The 22,737-nt window shown below is 39.7% G+C and overlaps 1 protein-coding gene across 5 annotated transcripts; it reads right to left on the bottom strand.

The window, feature by feature from the left end:
* Window positions 1–1,381: 1,381 nt before the first annotated feature.
* On the bottom strand, window positions 1,382–22,431 carry Axud1 (AXIN1 up-regulated 1). Of its 5 annotated transcripts, XM_073969667.1 has the most exons (6): window positions 18,456–19,337; window positions 18,319–18,396; window positions 17,345–17,541; window positions 10,291–11,454; window positions 6,607–8,345; window positions 1,382–3,067 (listed from the first exon to the last, which is right to left on the bottom strand). In XM_073969667.1, the coding sequence occupies exons 4-6, from the start codon at window positions 11,237–11,239 to the stop codon at window positions 2,000–2,002; spliced, it is 3,756 nt and encodes a 1,251-aa protein (XP_073825768.1). In that variant the 5' UTR covers window positions 11,240–11,454; window positions 17,345–17,541; window positions 18,319–18,396; window positions 18,456–19,337; the 3' UTR covers window positions 1,382–1,999. The 5 variants fall into 5 exon arrangements, with proteins under 5 accessions (XP_073825768.1, XP_073825767.1, XP_073825766.1 ...); XM_073969666.1 differs by lacking the exon at window positions 17,345–17,541 and having other exon boundaries at window positions 18,456–19,338; XM_073969665.1 differs by lacking the exons at window positions 17,345–17,541; window positions 18,319–18,396; window positions 18,456–19,337 and adding an exon at window positions 21,713–22,431.
* Window positions 22,432–22,737: the final 306 nt, after the last annotated feature.

Genomic DNA, 22,737 nt, shown 5'->3' with positions numbered 1-22,737 from the left:
AAGTCCGATCAATCGCGTTTGTTGTGATTAAATATTGAGGCTCAATTGTTATCATGACACCATCTTTGAAGACGAGGTAATCTGAAAAATGAAGGCCATATAGAGACGATCGACGCACAAAGAGCCATTTGTTGTTTTAGTTTTAATGACCACTTTGATGTGAGTTTAGTTGGTCATCCCTTATGACCGCAACAACTTATACAATCTCAGTTTATTTATCAGGTGTATACCCCCAATGTGATCGCTTAAAATTTTAATATACAATTTACGGCAACTTAAGTCGAGCTTGTTTTTATATATAAACTTAAAAATTGTCTTACGCACCATCTCTGTTTTAGATGCATGTATTAAACATCGGCAATGAGTTAAGTTATTAGTTTTCACTGCATTCCTGAGAAGTTATAAACTTTCACGGCACACTCTTTTAATAGTCTCACAGTTTATTCCAACATGGTTGTCACCACTATCAGAAATTTAATGAATTGGTTGGAAGAGAGAACAACAACATTCAAATATTAAAAAAAAAATCAAATCAGATAAACGCCACCCACCATGATTTAATTTTTAAATTATTGCTCTTATTTCATTATTCCTCTCATCGATCATGTCTTTCTTCTAAATTGAGGATGATCACGTTGGGTTGTAATGTTGCGTATGGAGCAGGTGCACTACCTAAAGTAGAAATTTGAAGATTTAAGATAACCGTTAGAATTAAAAAGAAAAAATTGTCCTTATTGCATACCCATATAAGGGAACCAAAATGAAATGTTCACAATTGTAGGTCTTTGATTGATGGATTCCTACGAAAAATTATTTTATTCGTTTCCATTTTCTTTTCCTGTTAGTTCTCTTCTCTCACAAACATTTTGTGCTTCTATATACTTTTAAATGCAAAAAATAATCAATTTAAATAAGTTTTTTTTTGTGGAGGACAATAAATTCATACTTATTTCCTTTCTAATGAAAGAAAACTTTTTGTTACAAGGCGTTTAAATGTTCGAACTGAGCATAAGAGGAATCTAATCTACTAAGCTACCAATACAACATCCAATTAAATACAATTATTTACAATTATAAGGATGTGGTTGTGGTGGGGTAAGAATTCTATAACAAAATCTACAGCGATATAACTATAAATGAAAGAAAACAAAATGTAATTATAATATAGTACAGTCAAAGTTAGTTATTACAAATGTTTAGGATATGCTAGGACGAGTTTTTTTATTAAAGAATTGCCTTAAACATTAATATTACTCAATTTTAAAGTTTTGGCAATTTGCTTTTTAAATTAAGATAACGTTTATGCCATCTTTGGGCCGAATAATAAATTTGTTAAATTGATGGAAACAATGTCCACATAAAAAAATTAAAAAAAAAAATCTTTTGGAACCCATTGTGTAATAACAATAATAATAATAATAAGGAAAAACTAAACAAAAACTATTATTGCGTATTAAAACAAAACTTAAAAAAATCTTCTCACACAATTGTTTTACTGTTTCACGTTGTTTGTCTTTATATATTGTATTTTTTTTATCTAAAAGATGTGTAAATGTGTGCGTGGGTGGGGGATTTGTACACCCACACATGTATGTATGCTGTTTGTCACTGTATCTTTGATTTTCATTTTTTTGTTTTTCTTTTCTTTTAGAATATTCATTATTGAAAATTAATGGTTTGATTATTTTGCTTAAATTATTTGTTTCACTGTGTGTATGTTGTGAGTGTTTGATATTTATATATATGTATGAGCGGGTTTGTTTGTTTTGCCAGTAGCTATTTGTTGTTGTTTTAACGCGCTTCTTAAGGGCTAAAATTAAAATTGGAACTTAACTAAATACTTTTGCATCATATTTTTCATTTATCATTTCTTCCTCATTTAGTGGTTATTTGTTGTTGCTATTAGCACTAGAATGACTTACTTCATATTTGGGGCGAAAGGGGGTTGGGTAGTAAATTGAATACAAAGTTCCAAACTTGCGTTGCAGTTTGAACGTTTTTAATTACCAGCGGCCACTGCAACTTCAATGGCCGACGATGGTGCAGCTTCGGCAGGGGACGCAGGTGAGGAGGAGGATGATGGTGCATCGGCGGCGGGGATTTCCACAACATTTACAGTTGTTTCAGTCATAGCTTTTAAATCACTTGTTTCCCCTGACGTTGTTGCTGACACTGTTTCCGCAGTATCCATTTTATCTTCATCTACCTTTTCCTCAACTTCTTCAGTTTTTGCTTGTACTGGAGTTTCCTCCGTTTTTGAAACTACTTGGGTGGCTAAATCTATCATTGGTTCTGTGGTAGTAGCTGTAGTTGTTTCTGTGGCAGAAATTGGAATTTGTGTTGCTTCTTCATTATTATTCTCTTTCTCCTCTTCCAATGATATTGATGGTGACGATGAAGATGTTACTACTGCTGGTGGTGGTGCTGGCAATTTTTCTGGTCCAGCTTCATTATTGTCCACCACAATGGGCGCTGGTTTCAGAGGAGGTATTGCAGTTTGTAAGCTTGCATAAACACAGGATTTATTAACATCTTCAATGGGTGGTGTATTAATGGATGTATTGCTACTATTTGAAGAATGCGCCATCTCAGTTCTTGTTGATTCATCACCACTGATGCCATTCAAAGGAGCCACACGGCTTTTGTTGGAATCGCCACTGCTGCCACTGTTCATAGTTTCATCAATACTTTGTGCAGATACTGCCACTAGGGCTGTACTATTATTACGATTATTTTCTAGCAAATCATTTATCTGCTGCGTTAATCTCGAGGAACTTGCTAAGGGAGTTGTTAGATTTATAAAACTTGTTCCAACATCATCATTATCCATTAGTGTTGAAGTTTGTGCCTTTGTATAAGATGGTGCCGTTGTAGTCTCCAAAGTCGTTAGACTACTAACACTGTGATACGTTGCCGAAGCTTCAGTTGTTGTAGCTGCTCCATATGGTGGCAAGGATGGCACCGAACACGAACTATAATTAGTCGAAGTATTATTCATGTTTGTGCTGGCATTAGTATTTATGTATGATGTGGCGGCGTTATTATGATAGGAATTGTAGCCGGACATCTGCAATTAGTTAAGAAAATAAATATTATTAATTTTTTGTAAAGGTTTGCTAATTTTAACGGCAGAATATTGCATGCGTATAATGTTAGAAACTGAAAATGTGACTTCCAAGGAATTTAGGTTTTGTAGACATCCCCGGATTCTCCGTGTATACACAATTTTGTAGTCATGTTATGATAAAACTCTTTCACAGTCACAGTATTTGAAACGTTTTTCTATGTTGGGAGCAGCATAACCCGGAATGCCTGCTTCGGATTCTTTTGGTTCGTGCTGGGACTGATGAAAACCCAAGACCAATATGGATGTGCTTGGTTTGTCACATCCACATACACCACACTCAAATTTCGGTGAGATGCAATAGATGCCCCGTTACAATAGGGCTTGCGGTTTCCAAGCAAAATCGTGGAAACCTAAAAAATCCTAAAAATGTGAACTTTGACCGCGATTTATTTGAAAATCCCTCCGGCGATTATTTTGTTTTTTGATTTTTCTCATCTATGAACATTGTAGTTTCAGAATCCGCAAAAACTTCTGAAGAGTTGCAACATTGGAGCCAGAATAAGTGAATTGTGGGCAAAGGTTAAGTCACTCTCGAACCCTGAAAAGAAGGAAGATAAGAACTCAGTCACGTTTGGTGAAATTATGCTGAGTGATCCGAAGAGGTGCGCAACTTGTTTTAGTCGACAATTTGTCGAGCACCCCGGGGTGAAAGGGTGACGATAAGAGTACTACGTCGCATTAGATATCTTCCGGCCGAGTAAGAACCACCACAATTCACAATGGATGATGTTGCGAATGTCATCAACGATGTGTATCCATCCAAAACGTTGGGCTCTGACAGAATCTCCATGTTACTGAAACGACGGGATGAGCCGAAGTTCTCAACCAATCGCTAGCAAACTTCATCGTTCCCGAAGTCTGGAAAGTGGGCACGGAGGTCCCGATACTGAAGCCTTGCAAGGATGCCAGCAAATGTGAATAGTACAGACCGGTTTCCCTTTTGTCGCCCCTATCAAAGACTCTTGGGACTTTACTTGTCCCTAGCGTCAGCAGAAATAGCTATCCGATTGCCTATCATCAGTATGGGGTACAGTGTTGGTGGCGCTGGACTTATCAAAAACCTTTGATAGTGTCAAATACTCCACGATGTTGGTGGCTATTGAGAAGACTTCCCACCGGCCAAGTTTGAAACGTTGGAAAATCAATTATATGTATGTACCCCAGTCGTACGTGGAATTCAGGAACAAGAAGTTCAACCCACGAAGAGTGAAACAGTGAGTTCCCCAAGGTGGGGTGATATCTCCGGAACTGTTTAACTTCTACCTCTATTGTATTTAACCCCCTCCAAACGACATTGATATCGCAACGTATGCGGATGATTGTACGATCTTGGCATTAGGTACTTTCCCTGAACTCCTATTTGACCGATCTTACCACATTTTTCCACGAGAGGAATATGCAAATATCCGCCACTAAATCTACGGTCACTATGTTCACCACATGGACGTTATAGATAAGCTCTGAGTTCAGTGTCATGGTCGATGGTAGCAGAATTTCGACCACAAACTACCCAAAGTTCTAGGGGTCACATTCGACAGCATGTTCATGTCGCCCAAACATGCCACAGCTATCTGCGACGAACTGAGATGTGGGAACAAGCTCCTCAAGTCCCTAGCCGGCATCACTTGGGGTGCAGATAAAGAAACCATTCTTGGCCACGTATAAAGCGATAGATCGGTCTGTGGTAAGCTATGCGGCGCCAGTTTGGTCCCCGAATTTATGTGACACGCAGTGGGTTAAGATTTAAATTTGTCAGAACGCCGCCCTGACAACAGCAACAGGGTGCCTCCTCAAATCTACAGTGGACCATCTACATGAGGAGGCAAAGATTCTTCCAGTACGACAATATAATGAGATGCTATCGTTGCAGTACTTGCTCGGGTGTTACCGTGAGAGCCATCTCAATCACCAACAACCAACAGGCATATCAGGCAGGTTTGAAGAGCATTCACACGGACACAGTTGCTAAGACCATAAGCAATAATTGTGTGAATGCAGTCATGGGAGTACACCCCCCATCTATCATAGCTGAAAAGCGTCAGCTGCCACGACAAACCAGAGTAGTTTTGGTTCAATTACGATAAATTCCTATTGGGCGGGAATCGATCGCACCGTGAAAGACATCTGCCCAGTATGCGGCATGGGCCCGCACGATACTAAGCACCTATTCAACTGCCCCGCCAAGCCTACTCATCTGACTCCAGTGGATCTGTGGTTACATCCCATCGAAGTAGCCACCTTCCTGGAACTGGAGATAGACAAAGAGCCAGATTGAACAGGAGAATGAACAAACATAATAATAAAACACTGTTACAACAACAACCAATCATATGCTGCTACAACAACAACACGATTCGTGCAGAACGGCAGCACAATGGCATGCTCTTGTTGCAGTATTTGCTCGGGTGTTACCTTGAGTCGTCCCAATCATATGGTGGATCGTACTCGCCACCCACGGAAGTCAGGGGGGTTCTTCATGATCTAGAGAGAGAGGTCCAACGTTACAACAAAGAACACCTATATCCGCAAGTCTATAAAGCAGATTTGGATAGCATTCAAAGAGATGCAGTCGCAGACACCACAAACAGCTACCGTTTGAATCGTTCAATCCCACGGCGCCGGGTTCTTTCGTACGGGATTGAACCGAAACCATAGTGTTTCGACCAGCGGCCACCAACCCAGTATCAAACATATGCTTCTACGTAGGTTTCATGATGCTACAGCCGCTTCTCGCAGCTGAGAAGTGTCTGCTTCCGTGACAAAACAAAGTAAAAGGGATAAAAAATTCTAAATGTTGTCCGTGTCTTAAAATTCGATTTGTTTAAAGTGGATTTTTACCAAAATCGAACCCCATTAAAATTTTTGAAAATCGGTTCAGATATCTAAGCACACGTAGTCTGGGAGCGGTCCCAAGACCAGCTTGAAATTCCTAGCTGAGAAAAAGTTATTACGCCTTCCTAAAAAGACCACAAGATTATCATGGGAACAAGTGCAAAAATATCTTAAAAGAAAACTGTGATCATTTGTTGCGTTTTCAGTTATCGCAATCCGCACAACTTCCTTTACTCAAAGACATACACACATTCAAAGCTGAGAAGGAAAAAATTAATATCGGTCAAGAACTCATTAGTATTTTCCTTCTCCATGCAAGTTGGTTAATAGTAAATGCGATATTACAAAGGAATAGGAAAGCGCATTGAAGAAAGAAGCAAAAATAGTGACTTACTATTTCCAATATGCATGGTATAAAACCATGCATTTAATTGATGGGTGTCTGTCTATACCCTTAAAATACGAAAGTTGGAAAACTTCCAAAATAATACTGATCTTTGAAAAACATAAGATTTGCCAGCAACTATCATGTGTGACTCCAAGGATATTTTATGTAACTAAAGATCTTTAAAAGAAAATGTAGAATTGCCAATAATAGATTCCCAAATGTTTCATAACATAACGTTTCGAAAATGTTTTTCACTTACCTGAGTTTCCGATACATTTCCATAATTCATATTATGATGTGGATGATAGGATGCCACCGGTATTAGTTCACCATATGAAGGTGTCGCACTCGAACCCGCACTATTGTAAATGCCACTACTGTCGATGTTATCTATACCATAGGATGCTGAGGATGTTGATGTAGCATGGGACATATCCATGGAGGCACCACCTCCACCACTACCATACATTCCACCTGTAGAAGTTGTAGGCTGATGATGTTGATGATAAAAGTTACTGGCAGCATTTTGTTGATGCATATCAGCACTGGGGTTATACGCAGGTGATGCATAACCAGAACTATAATTTGATTGTGGCTGCAAATGGGATTGATAATAAGAAGACGAGTTTACTGTAGCTGTGGGAACAACGGCGGCAGGTGTATAGGGATTTTGTTGTTGTCGCTTTTCCATATCCAGTCTCATTAGAGTATGTATGAAATGTGTACGCACCCGCGATGGATTGAATTCCACCCGACCAATGGTGTTACCACACGCATCTCTGGTACAGCCACATGGAAACATGTCACGATCAACTTGACATTTGATGCCAGATTGTGAACATGCACATGTTTCGGGATCGCAAAATTCTCGACACGAACAACCACAAACCTCTCGACTATTTCGTATATCACGACATTCGGCTTTTTCGCTGGCATCTATTTTTCGTACACCGGCGGCCTTTAGAATGGTTCTACGTTGTTTTGGCGAAACAGGTTGTAGGAAACCATTTGATTCACCATCAAGATCTGAACCACTACCCTCGCTTAAATAGTCTTCTTCAGATTCTTCACTGTCGTCACTGGAAGAACCGCGTGGATTAATTTCTTGTAGTTGCATACGATGGGCTCGCCGCAATTCGGCAGCATGTTCAGCCAAAGTCATAGTCTTAAAGCCCACATGCCGCGCACCCATACCCAAAGTACAACCGCCAGCTGAAGGCACACAGCTAAAACCTTGTTGTCGTGGAAAATAATAGACTTGTACCGTATCGAAATTTATCGAACGCTTTGGTTTTTTATTTGCATTGCCACTTAGCGATGCCGAGCTCGTACTCGTCGACGTTGATGCAGATGATGTAATATTCCTTAAAGTGTCAACAACATCATCATGATCCACTTCCAAACGACGCTTCAAATTCGAACGTATTGGTTTTGTGGGTGTTGTTTTTATCACTTCACTGCTGATGTCTTTTTCTTGATTTTTAGTCAATTGACCGTTGACGGGTGAAGTGACGGGCGTTGCCGCCACTGATGAGGTCATATTTAAATGGCTAGTATCTACAATGCTGGTGTTGGTTGTATGTAAAGCTGAAGTTTCACTACCCAATCCTGAATCTGAACCTTCACCGTTTCGTTCATCTTTCTCTGGAGTTCCAACATTTTCTCCATTAGACAAAATGTTCATAGAAGATTTGCTACACGAAGCTTGTTCATTGGACGCTGCTGTTGTTGTTGTCACAGTATCAGTTCTTATCCAAAGTATATCATCATCGGCTGTTGTTGTCGCCGTTGTTCTTGTATCTTCATCTTGAGAATTAGCGCTTGTATTGAGTAAATTCAATTCTTGCAACGCCGACATTTTGTCAGCGGCAAAAGCTTCCTCTTCATCACAGGCAATAGCCAGCGGATCATCACTTGTACTGGCAGCATCTGTGGAATCTATAGGCATCATAGCACTATTTTCTTGTGTATTTTCACTGATGACAATGACTTCACTATCTGAAATAGAAAATGAAAAAAAAAATTATAATTTTTTAGGGTTTCCAATAACGAAAAACTAGAAAATCAAATGTCATTTGAAGTACCGCCTAAACAACTCTTCTAAATCTACGGATATTCTATGAGAAGAACTTCACCTTTTCTATGAGAAGACCTTCACCTCTTCTATTAGAAGACCTTTGATCTTCTATAAAAAGACTTTCACTCCTTCGAACCTTTAGATCTTCCATGAAAAGATCATCTAAGAGAAAACAATCAGATATTCTGTAAGACACCCCTCAGATCTTAGATGAGAATACCTTCAAATCTGTGAGAAAAGCTTCAGATCTTTAAAAAAGGAAACTCAGATCTTCTATGAGAAGACCGTCCGATCTTCTATGAGAACACCTTCAGATCTTCTTTGAGAAGACCTTCAGATCTTCTATGGGTAGACCTTCAGAGCTTCTATGAGAAGACTTCATGAGAATTCACCTTCACATTTTCGATGAGAACACCTATGTTTTATGATAATACCCTCAAATCTTATTTGAGAAAATATTCGGTTCTTCTATGAACTTTCTATGGGAAGATCTTTTGCTCTTCTATGAGAAGACCTTCAGATCTTCTATGAGAAGATCTTTTGCTCTTCCATGAGAAGACCTTCAGATCTTCCATGAGAAGACCTTCAGAAATTCCATGAGAAGACCTTCAGATCTTCCATGAGAAGACCTTCAGATCTTCCATGAAAAGACCTTCAGATTTTCCACGAGAAGACCTTCAGATCTTTCACGAGAAGACCTTCAGATCTTCCACGAGAAGACCTTCAGATCTTCCACGAGAAGACCTTCAGATCTTCCACGAGAAGACCTTCAGATCTTCCACGAGAAGACCTTCAAATCTTCCACGAGAATAACTTCAGTTCTTCCATGAGAAGACTTTCAGATCTTCCACGACAACACCTTCAGATCTTCTTTGAGAAGACCTTCAGATCTTCTAAGAGAAGACCTTCGGATCTTCGAAGAGAAAAACTTCAGATCATCTATGAAAAACCCTTCAAACCCTTCTTCTTTGAGAAGACCTTCAGATCTTCTATGAGTAGACCTTCAGAGCTTCTATGAGAAGACTTTAAGATATTCTATGAGAGAATTCACCTTCACATTTTCGATGAGAACACCTATGTTTTATGATAATACCCTCAAATCTTATTTGAGAAAATATTCGGTTCTTCTATGAACTTTCTATGGGAAGATCTTTTGCTCTTCTATGAGAAGGCCTTCAAATCTTCTATGAGAAGATCTTTTGCTCTTCCATGAGAAGACCTTCAGAAATTCCATGAGAAGACCTTCAGATCTTCCATGAAAAGACCTTCAGATTTTCCACGAGAAGACCTTCAGATCTTCCACGAGAATGCCTTCAGATTTTTCACGAGAAGACCTTCAGATTTTCCGCGAGAAGACCTTCAGATCTTCCACGAGAAGACCTTCAGATCTTCCGCGAGAAGACCTTCAGATCTTCCACGAGAACACCTTCAGATCTTCTAAGAGAAGACCTTCGGATCTTCCAAGAGAAAAACTTCAGATCATCTTTGAAAAACCCTTCAGATCTTCTATGAGAGGACCCTCAAATCTTCTGTGAGAAGAGAAAACCTTCATCTCTTCCATGAAAACATCTTCTAAGAGAAAACAATCAGATCTTCTGAAAGAAACCCCTCAGATCTTCTGTGAGAAAAGCTTCAGATCTTCTATGAGAAGAGACCATCTGCTCTTCCATGAAAACCCTTTTGCTCTTCTCTATGAAGACTTTCTGCTCTTTTATGAGAAGATAACCTCAGATTTTCAATGATGAGAGTTATCTATAAGAAGAAATTAAACCCTTCTATGAGAAGACAATCTGCCATTCTATGAGCAGACAGGATGTCCCTCTCTGTTATGGTTGTTAATGATAATATAACTTCGATATCACTTACCTGGAAAGTTATCCAAGTCCAAGAATGTTACATCGGAGTCATCATCTTCCTCTGCTTCTTCGCCTTCGTCTGCTGATTGTGAAGACAATGTTTCTGCTCGATCTTCAACATCTTCGAATTCGGAATCCACCAGATTAATCTTATCAGAAGTATCGTTATATTTTTCACTACCACTTGTGTCAGATATTAAAATGGATTCATGGCCTTTTTCACCTTTACCTGCAGCATATTCTTTTGCTTCTTCTCCCTGGCTTATATAGCCATTGGTTTTTTCTGTAACATTTTTGTTACCACTTTCTTTATGTTCCTCAGACACACAAATTACTTCGGCCTCGTCTTCTCCTTCATCATCTTCGTGATTGTGATTATTAATGGGTGATGATGTTATGACTTCGGGTGGTGCATGTCGAAAATCTTCCAATTCATCATCAATGGGTGATGCAACGACCAGAGAACGTGGTCCACAATCATGGCCAATAACAATACTACGATCGGGCGATTTCTTAACTTCGAGTATTTCATTATTTTTATTGCTGCCATCTTTGACCGGCTTCTTTAGCATAATACTACTTTCTATTTGTGACTCAATGTCATCATCGTCGTCTTCATATTCCGCACTACATGTTGCTGCTGTTACTTGTTCCATAGTTCTTTGTGGCAATGTTGTTCTCACTGTGGTTGAGTTGGAAGCGGAGGTGGATGCTAATTTTATTGTTGAATTTTTATTTGTTTCTACTGCAGATCTATCCGATTTATGTTCATCTTTTGGATGACCTTTTACACTTTCACCATCACTTACTCCATTAGCCGCAGCGACTGTTTGAGAATTTAATTTATCTTTTGTTTCCATTTTTGAATTTTCTTCACTATTAGTAGCTCCCGTTGTATTCGATCCAAAATTTGCATTCTTTTGTATGTAGGTTATTAAATTTTTAATGGGTGTAAACATTCTCTGCACAATAGAGACGTGTTAAGTTATAATGCGCGGTATGACAAGCCAATAGGCCTGTATAATAACAACAGGAAGAATGCCTGATTGACTTTTATGATTCAACGTGATCTCGCTCTATCAGAATCTATATGACCAATGATGCTTTTTTGTAGACATTGGTAATGAGTATTCTGAGCTTACAGTATTTAATTCCAGTGACAACATTTGGAAATCTGAAATGATAAAAAAGAAATCGAACATGAAATGAAAACTGTTGTACGGGAATAAATTTATTTAATAAAAAATTAGATATAAATTTTTCAATGTAATCTCCTTAGGTCATAAAAAAGCTCGATTAATTAAATTAATTAAATCTCACAAATAATGGCCTTCGCCCCTAATAAGGCAAAAACTTAAAAATTTCTTTGGTTAACGAAAAGAATTTCTACTTTTTGATGAGAAGACTTACTGGCCTTCTATGAGATGAATTTAAACTTTTCTATTAAATGAACTTTTACTCTTCTATATATAACTTCAGATTTTTATGATAAATCTTCCGATCTTCTATGAGAAGACATGTAGCTCGTCTATAAAGAGACCTTCTGTACTATGCTATAAGAAAACTTTTTGCTCTTCTATAAGACCATCTGCTATTCTAAGAAAAAATATCCACTTTTTATGAGGAAACCTGCGGTTATTCTATGAGATTTTCCGCTCTTCTTTGCCAAGACCTTGCCCGCAAGTCGGATTAGCCAGCGCGCATTGAAAAAAACAGGGTTTTAAGGATTCTCAGTCTCATAAAAGAAATCGACTAGCTTGTGGTCCCCTATTCGAAAATCAAAAGGGGAAAACCCCCATTCAGTACTGCAGCAGTATTCTGTATGCACGAGAGGAAGATAATTATGCCAAACTTAAGATGCCTTAAGGCCAGATACGAACCATCCATCAAGACAAAGAAAATAAGTTGAACAGTCAAGTCCTGACAATCAGCACGTCATTATACTGGATATGCCTATTGTCACTGACAGCAGCATTTTCATATCCAGACACTGCATGCCTTTCATACAAGAATACAGTGGAATATCGTCTACTGCCAAAACAAACAGGAATCCATACGGCGACTGCCAGTTCTATTTACAAAATTAGCTCGTTAGTACATCGTTTCGGCCAGGTCCAGGACAGGGAGAGATTGCAGCTATGGGAATTATACTGATATATGCTGCGTCAATGCGATCCCTAGTTAGTCTTCATCATCTGAGTATATAATTTCGTACCGTAACCGAGGAAAATACGGTGAGTCGTCGTCACCAGAATAGGCCCCAACAGCAACCGCACACGCAGCTTTTAACACCAGCCGTTGTTGTTCAAATCCCAGAAAATGCATCCTTTTTTGCAATTTAATTGCAATGGACTCCGAGGTACGATCGAGAAAATAGTGGATATCAAGGTCGCGGCGGTGCAGAAAACCAAGCTCAACAACAACTGAAGTTTACAGCGTTGTAATGGTTACGATTAGTGGAGGTGGGGGATTAGCTTTCCTTATGCACCAGTCTGTTGAATACAGACCTATTTCGCTTGATCCTGACTAATGACCCGTACATGGAATGTATTTGGGTAGCAGTCAGGCGTGGATTTCCCGAGGTAGAGGTGCTGAACGTATACATTCTGCCGATAAATAGCTGTATTTCAGCTTACAAGCCTTCCGCTTTTGGAAGGTTGCAACCGTCTTGTCTTGGGGGAATTTAATGTTCAACATGAGTTGTGACATTCGGTCCTAGGAAATTACCATAGGGGTATAGCGCTGGCTGAGCAGGTAGATAGCTCTGCACTCTTGCACGGTCAATGAGGGCGCCCCTACCAGAATTAGCGGAGATTGTCACAGTGCGTCAGATATAACAATTGTGTCACTTGTCACCCCATTGTTTCCCTTGGGTCAGAATATCTCCCCATAATTGTCTCCATCAGCAGACCGCCCAATTTGATCACCTCTAAACGCCGCACATTCACATTCATCAATCATGGAAAAGCTAATTGGCCCATTTTCAGAGAGTTCACTATTCGTCGCTTCAGATATCTGCCCAACCCTCCTGATGTTCGTGTAACAGATTGGACGTTTCGTGAATTGTGGGCAACGGCTAAGTCACTCTCGAAACCTGGAAAGAAGGAAGATAGGAAGACAGTCACGTTTGGCGAAATTATGCTGACTGATCCGAAGAGGTGAGCAAGTTATGTTAATCGACAGTTCGTCGAGCACACCCGGAGTGACAGGATGAAGAGAATAGTACTACGTCGCATTAGATCTCTTCCTGCCGAGGATATGCCACCACCATTTGTAATGGATGATGTTGGAATGCCATAGGGAACGTTAAATCACCGTAAGCGTTGGGCCCTGATGGAATCTCCATGGTAATGCTGAAACAGCTGGATGTGCCGGGAGTGGAGCACCTCAATCTGTCGTTAGCCACCCTCTTCGTTCGCGAAGTCTTGAAAATGGACAGGGTGGTCACGCTACTGAAGCCAGCCAAGCCAAAGTACAGTCTGATTTCGCTTTTGTCGCCCGTGGCAAACGCCCTTGAGTCATTAGTCCTTCCCAGTGTCAGAAATAGCTATCCAGATGCCGATCGTCAGCATGTATTCCGTAAGCAACACTGCACGACAACAGCGCTGCACGCCATCTCCACATATATATGTCTATGACTCAACCAGAGAAAGTCGTGTGCTAGAACAAAAGCATTTGATACTGTCAAGTACTCCACGCTGTTTGAGGTCATCGAGCAAACTAGCCTCCGGCCAAGTTTGAAACGTTGGATAATCAATTATATGTGTCGTACCTGGAATTCAGGAACAAGAAGTCCAAGTCCTGTACAATGAAACAGGGAGTTCCTCAAGGTGGCGTGACGGCATCGTACGAGGAATATGTAGATATACGCCACCAAATCAACGGCCACTCTGGTCACCATATGGACGGCGCAGGTGGGAAGACAGTTGAATGTCGTGGTCGATGGTAGCAGAATTCCGACCACAAACTGCCCCAAAATTCTAGGGGTCACATTCGACAGTACATTCACGTCGTCCTCGCATGTCACAGCTATCTGCGACAAACTGAAAAGTAGGAACAAGGTCCTCAACATATAACGCGATAGGTCGGGCTGTGGTGAGCAATACTGCGCCTTCTTGGTCCCCGGATTATGTGATACACAATGGGAAATGATTCAAACTTGTCAGAATGCCGCCCTGAGAACAGCAACAGGGTGCCTCCTCATGTCTTCAGTGGACCATCTACATGAGTGATGATCCACTGAAGACATTAGGAGGCAAAGATTCTTCCAGTACAGCAAGACAAAGAGATGCTTTTGTTGCAGTATTTACCCGGGTGTTGCCGTGAGACCCATCCCATACGCCATCTGGTGGAGGCCCGACACAACCAGGCACATCAAGAAGGATATCCACGCTCTAGAGGAAGAGGTCCAACGATACAGGAGGAAACGCCTAGATCAACAGGTATATCAAGAAGGTTTAAATAACATTCACACAGACGCAGTTGCTAAGTGTGAATGAAATCCTCGAAGTACATCCCCCATCTATCGCAGCTGAGGAGCGACAGCTGCCACGACAAACCAGAGTAGTTTTGGTTCAACTACGCTCATGATATTGCAGTCGCCCGAATTCTTATTGGGCAAAGATTGTTGTTACATCCCATCAAAATAGTCACTTTCCTGGAACTGGAGATGGTCCCAGAGCCGGATTGAGCAGAAGAACGAACAGACAAACGTACAATAATAAACACTGTTACAACAACAACAAACAGTGTATGAAAAATATTCATTAGGGGCGGGGCTCGCGCCCCCTATGCCATCCCCTACGTACGTCCCTGTTACGGAGCATAATACAACAAATTTTTAAGTTGGTAACGGTAAGAGGGTGGGTCTGCACACAGCCTATGCATTGATATGTAAATAAAATATTTTTTGATTTTGTTATATTTTCCGACCTTTTATAAATAAACTTGTAAGCTAAAACTTGTAGGCTTTTGTCATTTTAAGGAACCCACATAAATGGGCCCGGTATGGGGTTGCTATTTACAGCAGACCCTCTCTTTTTATTGACTTCAGCAGACTAAATCACCCAAAAACGTGAAAAATTTCAATAAAATTTATGTTGTGTGGGCTTTGTATGCAACTATAAGCTACTTTTAAGGACAATCCTAGATTAAATTCTCCCGTTATACAATTTTCTCGGCATTTTCCAACCTAATTAAAATTAGATTAAAATACTCTGAGTTTATTCAAGTAACTTTTCTAGCTTCATAAATTGATGTATCCAGTATAAGACGAGACTAATAAAAACCTGGATATATGACACAGAAATTATATAAAAATCATAATTTTAAGCCTTATTTATATAGTTTATATAGTTAGTTTGTTTTGCCTTGCTAAAATATGGGAGTTTTGTTTAAGTACGCTATTAAAAGGAAAACAGGGTGCTGAAACTGGAAGTTAATAGGTTAGCAACGGAACAAGTGGTTAAAGCATCTGAAGAGTTGCAACATTGGAACCCTGGTAAGAAAGAAGATAGGACCTCAGTCACGTATGACGACGTTACGCTGACTGATCCGAAGAGCTGCTAAAATAATTCACCCCGTGAGTGACAGGGCGTAGAGAAGAGTACGTCTCTTAGATCTCTTCCTGTCCAGGAGGAAACAATGCAATTTACAATGGATGATGTTGTGAATGCCATCTGGAACGCAAAATCATCCAAAGTTTTGGGCCCTGGTGGTATTTCAATGATAATGCTGAAGTAGATAATAATAATGTTCTTAACCTGTTGCTAGCCACCCACATCGTTGCCGAAGTCTGAAAATGGCTAGGTCTGTCCCGTTACTGAAGCCAGCCGGGCATGGATGCCAGCAAAGCTGAATCGTACAGACTGATTTCACTTTTGCCTCCTTTATCCAGTTGCCGATCATCAACATGGCCTCCTTAAGCAGAACAGCACAATATGCCAACAGTGCGAGCGGACAGTGTTGGTGGCGCTCGACTTATCAAAGACTTTGATACTGTCAAGTCCTCCACGCTGTTTGAGGACATTGAGCAGACTACTCATCGAACAAGTTCGAAACATTGGATAATCAATTATTATATGTGTGGACGCAACGCGTACATGGAATTCAGGAACAAGAAGTCCATCCAGTGGGGTGATATATCTGGAATTTTTATCTCTCCTGTATTCAACAGGGTGCCTCCTTATAACTCCAGTGACCATTTACATGAGGAGGCAACGATTCTTGCAGTACAGCAGCACAGTATTGCAGTATTTGTTCGGGTGCTACCGTGAGAGCTATACCAATAACCATATGGTGGATAGGACCCCCAGGCCTGTTGGGAGGGAGCTTTATAGCGTTACAAGAGAGGGAGCAAGTTGAATTTAGTGGCTGGATTTGAAACTTTTTCCACAGAAAGTTTTCAAAATAATTTTTTTGTGGAAAATTGGCGGCATTTGGCCGGAATTTAATACTTTCTCCTATGGACAGTTTAGCAACTAACGCGATCACACTTTTCTTTCAAAAAAATTTTTTTTGTCATAAATCATATGGTTTTTCCGAACTTTCGTAGCCTATATCTCGGGAAAATGCCCCACATACCTCCCTACCCTCTGAGTCCAGCCACTAAATTCATCTTATGCCCAAGAGAGAACCACTAGATTAACAGGCATATCTAGCAGGTTTAAATAGCATTCCCAGATGCCATCTATCGCAGCTGACGAGCGGTAGCTGCCACCTCAATCCAGAGTAGGTATGGCTCAACTACGCTCGGGATGTTGCAGCCGTATAAATTCTAATAGAGCAAGGATTGATTACACCGTGCAAAACTTTTGCCCAGCATACGGTACTGGCCCGCACGACACACTGCACATAATCAATTGTCTTGCCAAACCTACTGAACTAACTCCAGTAGCTTTGTGGTTACAACCCATCGAATTGGCCACTTTCCTAAAACTGGAGATTGACCCAGAAACAGATAAAAAAAAACGAACATATCATATCATAGGTTGTTACAACAACCCCAAAGTACTAGTTGCTTCCCTGACGTCATTTATGAAAGGGTGAACTCCTACTGATCTTACCACGTTTTTCCGCGCGAGGAATATGCAAATATCCATCGCCAAATCTACGGCCACTTTGTTCACCACATGGACGGCAGAGGTGAGAATAGAGTTTATTGTCGTGGTCGATGGTAGCAGAATTCCGACCACCAAGTAGCCCAAGATTCTAGGGTCATATTCGACAGCATGATCACGTCGTCCGCGTATGCCACATATATCTGCAATTAAGAAATCTTGTTGACCACATATAACGCGATAGTTCGATCTGTGGTAAGCTTTGCGGCGCCAGTGAATCCTCAGAATTTAACCGACATGGGTGGGAAACGAAAGCACAAACTACATTCTTTTTGTCAAAATCAAGATCTGAGCATAACAACCGCAAAACTCAATGCAGTACATCTACCCGCATGCAATAATGGGCCGCATTGCATCTTGTTCTACCAAACCGCTGACTTATAATTCGTTATATGGAGCTAGAAGCAGAGCTAATTAGTAGACAACAAACATGATTTGCTTTGGCACAATATATATGGGGAGGGCACAGTTGCCTGAAATCTTAATAGACCAAAAATTTTAGTACCACGCATAACATATGACGACTTTTTGGTGCTGAGCCTCATGATAAGCTACATTTCTTTAACTAGTCTATCATCTATTACAAATTTCACGACAAAAGTCTTGAACTTGGGATGCTGCATCAAATGTCATTTGATATTATTCCAATATAATAACACGACATCGTTGTGTCGCTTTTGTTTCACACTGTGGAGTTCTATTTAAAAAATGATATTGTTTATAAATACAACTTATTAAGGCATGTAATAACGCTAGGGACTTAACCCACGCTATATATCTCCTATTTGTTTTAATGATGTCAATATTTCTTCAATATGATGATTACATTCGATTTCCCATAGTTTTAATTTTTCCATAAAACTGGTGGCATTTATGATGATGGATATCAAGGAAATATGAGAACATATTATACATCTTACATCATAACACACTTTCAAATGCATGTACAAAAAGTTCCAGTTCGCCTTTAATAATAAACAATGGAATTGAACTCGAAACTGTAAAAAAGCTAATTTTAACACGAATTTGCACAGATATTACAATTTGGGCGTCATACCTTCTATATGGTTAATAATTCCAACGGGATTTGATACAAGTGAAGCCGAAGAAGCTACAATCCTTAAATTGAGGACACTATTTTCCAACAAAAAAGCTTTACTTCATTTATAGTCTTTTTTTGTTTAGTTTTTTTTTTCTTTATCAAAAAAACATCCTCCGCATATTATCCCGTTTACTATAGCGTCACTTGCGGGTGATCTTCGTTTACGGTATTATTGGTCTATTTGAGATTATTATCGCGGCGGAGTTACCACGGTTGGGTATAACACAACAAAATCAAGAAGAAAAGAATAAAAAAACAACAGTTGTAAGAGTAGCAGCTAGCACCTCTTCTAGGTTTCCTCTTCTTCTTCGGGTACGTATACGCAATGAGAGCCACATACACAGCTACAGACACGAACTACTGACTCTGACGGTACGGAACGACGATGTATGAAAATGTTGTATGCGAATATTTTTGCTTGTGAATGTTCTTCGTCGTTTTGACAACTTTCCCGACAGGAGCAGCGGCGGCGGCGCGTCCCTACAACACTAATTTATTCCCTATCGATTGATAATAATTACTAATTTATTGTACAACAAATAGTTCTTCCGACAATGATTTTATCATTTCTTTTTTATTGAAATTTTCCGCATATAGGTTCCTTTTTCTTCATTTGACCTTTTTTGGTAATTCAAATAACACAATTTTCCTTGTTTCACGCCCTACAAGTCGTTAATTATTTCTTCCCTTAACTTCTTATGTTGGCGTTTGCCTTGATTTTATTACAAAAACAAAAATAATTATTGACGTTTTTTGTCGGCCGCAATAATCACAAAAAATTGTTCGACTTCAACAACAGATTTTGCGTGATTTTTTTCACCGTCGTTAAAATAAAAACAGAGTTTGCTTTGCATTTCTGTCGGCGGTACTTGTAGCTTGGCAATAACGACGTCATAAATATCACTTGCCTTCGATGTTTGTAACAGAATACATAGTTGTAGCAGGGATGAATATTTTACCCGGTGATTACACATGCAAGTAACTTGAAGACAGTTGTGTGAAACTCGATTTTTTTCGAACTGACACTTGCAAAAAAATTGAAGTTACTTTCAAAGCACTTAGGCCTCGACACATAAGAAGCATGGCATTCTTGCTGAAGTCATATATGATAAAAGACCTACGACCAAGTTCGACCTAATAAAAAGATTTCAGAATCACATTTGAATTAGGTCGAACTTTAGTCATTTACTTAAGCAGGAATGCCATGCTTCTTATGTGTCGAGGCCTTTAAGGCCTGCGTACATAAGCTGCTCTGCCTGATTGCCTTGCTTTCCTGCTTCATTTTTGACATAATAAAAATAAAAGAATAAAGAAGGCCGAGGAAATTTCGAACTGGGTTGCCCTTTTCTTTTTTATTCTTTTATCAGAAGTAAGCAAGGTAAGCAGGCAAGGCAGCTTATGTACGCAGGCCTTTAAGGTGCGAACAGAATGAGAAATTCACCCCTATCCAAGCATAAATTTATGTACAAGAATAAAGAAATGCAAGATCGCATTTTAATTAGGTAGTACTTGGCCTTTATTCTTCTACATGAAATTGAGCGTGAAGCAAGCAACAAAGTTCAATGTATTTTAACCTTTAAGGCCTCGGTACATAAGCTGCTTCGCCTGATTGCCTTGCTTCCTGCTTCATTTCTGGCATAATAAAAATAAAAGAATAAAGAAGGCCGAGCAAATTTAGAACTGGGTTGCGTTTTTCTTTCAGAAGTAAGCAAGGTAAGCAGGCAAGGCAGCTTATGTACGCAGGCCTTAAGGGCCTCGTCACATAAGAGGCAGAAATGATTTCAGCCAGAAAGCCATGCTTCTTATGTACCGAGGCCTTAACACAATAGCCATGTGGAACTCAGCTCCGGATCATTGGCGCAAGTCATAATTTGTATTTAAATTTATTACTAATGTTGCAGATTTTGACAGTTGTATAAGGAAAAGTTGCCGAAAAAAATGTTTCAGCAACATTTAGTAAGTAAAAAGACACCCCTATTGATTGCTTTGCTACACACTTATCAAACACACACGTGCCGAAGGAGTTCATCGGTTGGACAAGCCAACCAATAGTGTATGGGCCGCTTTATATAAATGAAGTACACCGAGTTATTCTAGAAGAATGGACAAAGTCTATTTTAATTTTATTTTTAAATTAGTCCCAATTTACATTAGGCGATTTTACTTGCGGCAATTGTCAGTTTGACGGAGAGAGAGGTGAGGCACATGGTAACCCTTTGCCTTTCAGTCCCCTCTCTCACCTACAAACTGACAATTGCCGCAAGTAAACTCGCCTAATGTAAATTGGGACTTTGTTATGTGTGCTTTTAGGGCGTCCGCTTTAGCCACCAGACTAGCTAGAGACATCTCAAAGGCGGCATGGGGTCTCAACCCGCCAAAACAGGACTCACACACAAACATTGAATGAGGGTGAATTTTCTTTCCTACCTTCACATTTACTTACTTTACGAGAAAACATCCACACACGGGTCTTGCTGTCCCGACCCTACACTGGCCCACCCTACCATGGTCCAGATGGTCCTCATCGATAATCTCTCCTGGACCCCATTAACCACACACTCCACTTCCCACACTTACCTCATAGCGTTCTCCACGCAATCACAAACAATTAGCAACACATCTTAATTAATCTTCAACACTACATTAGACAATTTATTAAAATTAAATTTTCAATAGAAATTCCCTTTTGTTTTCCTTACACAATAATTGAACAATAAATTTTTTGAAGAACAAATTAGGAGAATAATACCTAGACTTATCTCTCACGACTTCAGGCTCAATTTCTAAGGCTTTCCAATAGGATTAAGCTTTTTCCTTGTTCTTAGTGCCCACTACCGGCACAAGCGCTTTACTCTACACAACCACTAAAAGAGCTCTCTTACCAGTTTGCTTTTGCCGTTCCTCTGATCACGGCTCGCTAGAAAATACAAAAAAAAACAAGGCTCAAAGTTAAGTCTACTGTTGCCCTACGCCTACTAATATTTTTCACCTTAGGTATTATTCCCTGTACAAAACTTAATTATTAATTTACTTAACGCTAACTCTTTCTAATTAATATCCTTATTTTCCTTATTTCTTTGTCTGATAGATTTCTGGCTCATTTGCCGAATATTCAATGAAGAGCTTATATTTTCTTTCCTTTCAGGTGATGTTCTTGAATCAAATTATCGTTACGTTCAACAAAGACGACACAAGGTACGACACAGTATTACCTGTTGTTAAAACAATAATCAATTGGTTTTTTTTTCTGGTTTCAGATTTCACAATACAAAAAAAATGGCAGCAACACCACTTTCCGTTTAGGCACCAATGGCGGCAGTAACGGCAGACGCTCTAGGTTCCAATATGTCGCAAGATTCCCCTTGGTCATGGATTGGTTTACATTGATTCGACGGCAGTTGCAACACAAAGACCAGAATCATCCATCCAACGGATACATATATTTATTTGCCGCACTCACACCAGACTATGCCACGGAATAATCACGTTTGCGGGCGAGACACAAGGGGCCACTAACAAACTCCAGCCAAGATATCCAAAATGTTTCCTCCAGCAATTAAATAAATACACTGGCCTCCGTCAATTGCTATGAAGGCCAGTGTTACTCGCAAACCAATGATTTAGGAGATATTAAATACACACACAAAACACAGCAAATACAAAATAATCTTTTTATTTTTCACTCTTGTTTTAACAGGTTAACGTAACGATCCACTCCAAAATGACGATTTTCTCAACCAGACGGCTTATATAGCCCTCTTTTCTCCCGCCACAAGCCAAATTTTCCAGCCAACACCATTTTCTTTACCGATTTTTCTTCTAACGTTTTCGGTAACCAATCGTTTTCTTTTTCTGTATTTCTTCAGGGATGATTCTTTGGATATTGAATGGCAATGCTATATTAACACCTGATCTGGTTTTTGAAATTTAACGGTCATCAGATTGCTCGAATGACTGCACTCCTATTTCTTTCCCTGATTATACGCGATCGTATTATTTTACCAGTACCTTCATATATGTCCAAGTTTATATTTTATTGAATATCTATGCATACAATAGTACGAATTTTACAACCTTTTCGATCTTGAACGTGCTGTTCAATGTAAACGTCCATATTTATAAATCTCCTGAAATCCAATTCGCCTTGTTTTCCGCCCGCTTTTGCTTTAGGTCCCCACTCGATACAACTCTGCGCCTGGTAATATCCTACCTCTTTGATCACCCCTGACTGGTCGTC

This window comes from Musca autumnalis, unplaced genomic scaffold (assembly GCF_047663935.1).
Source record: "Musca autumnalis isolate F117 unplaced genomic scaffold, ASM4766393v1 scaffold_2, whole genome shotgun sequence".
In the NCBI taxonomy this organism is placed as follows: Eukaryota; Metazoa; Arthropoda; class Insecta; order Diptera; family Muscidae; genus Musca; species Musca autumnalis.
Note: the sequence above shows the minus strand (reverse complement) of the source record. Positions and strands in the feature narration are given on the sequence as shown.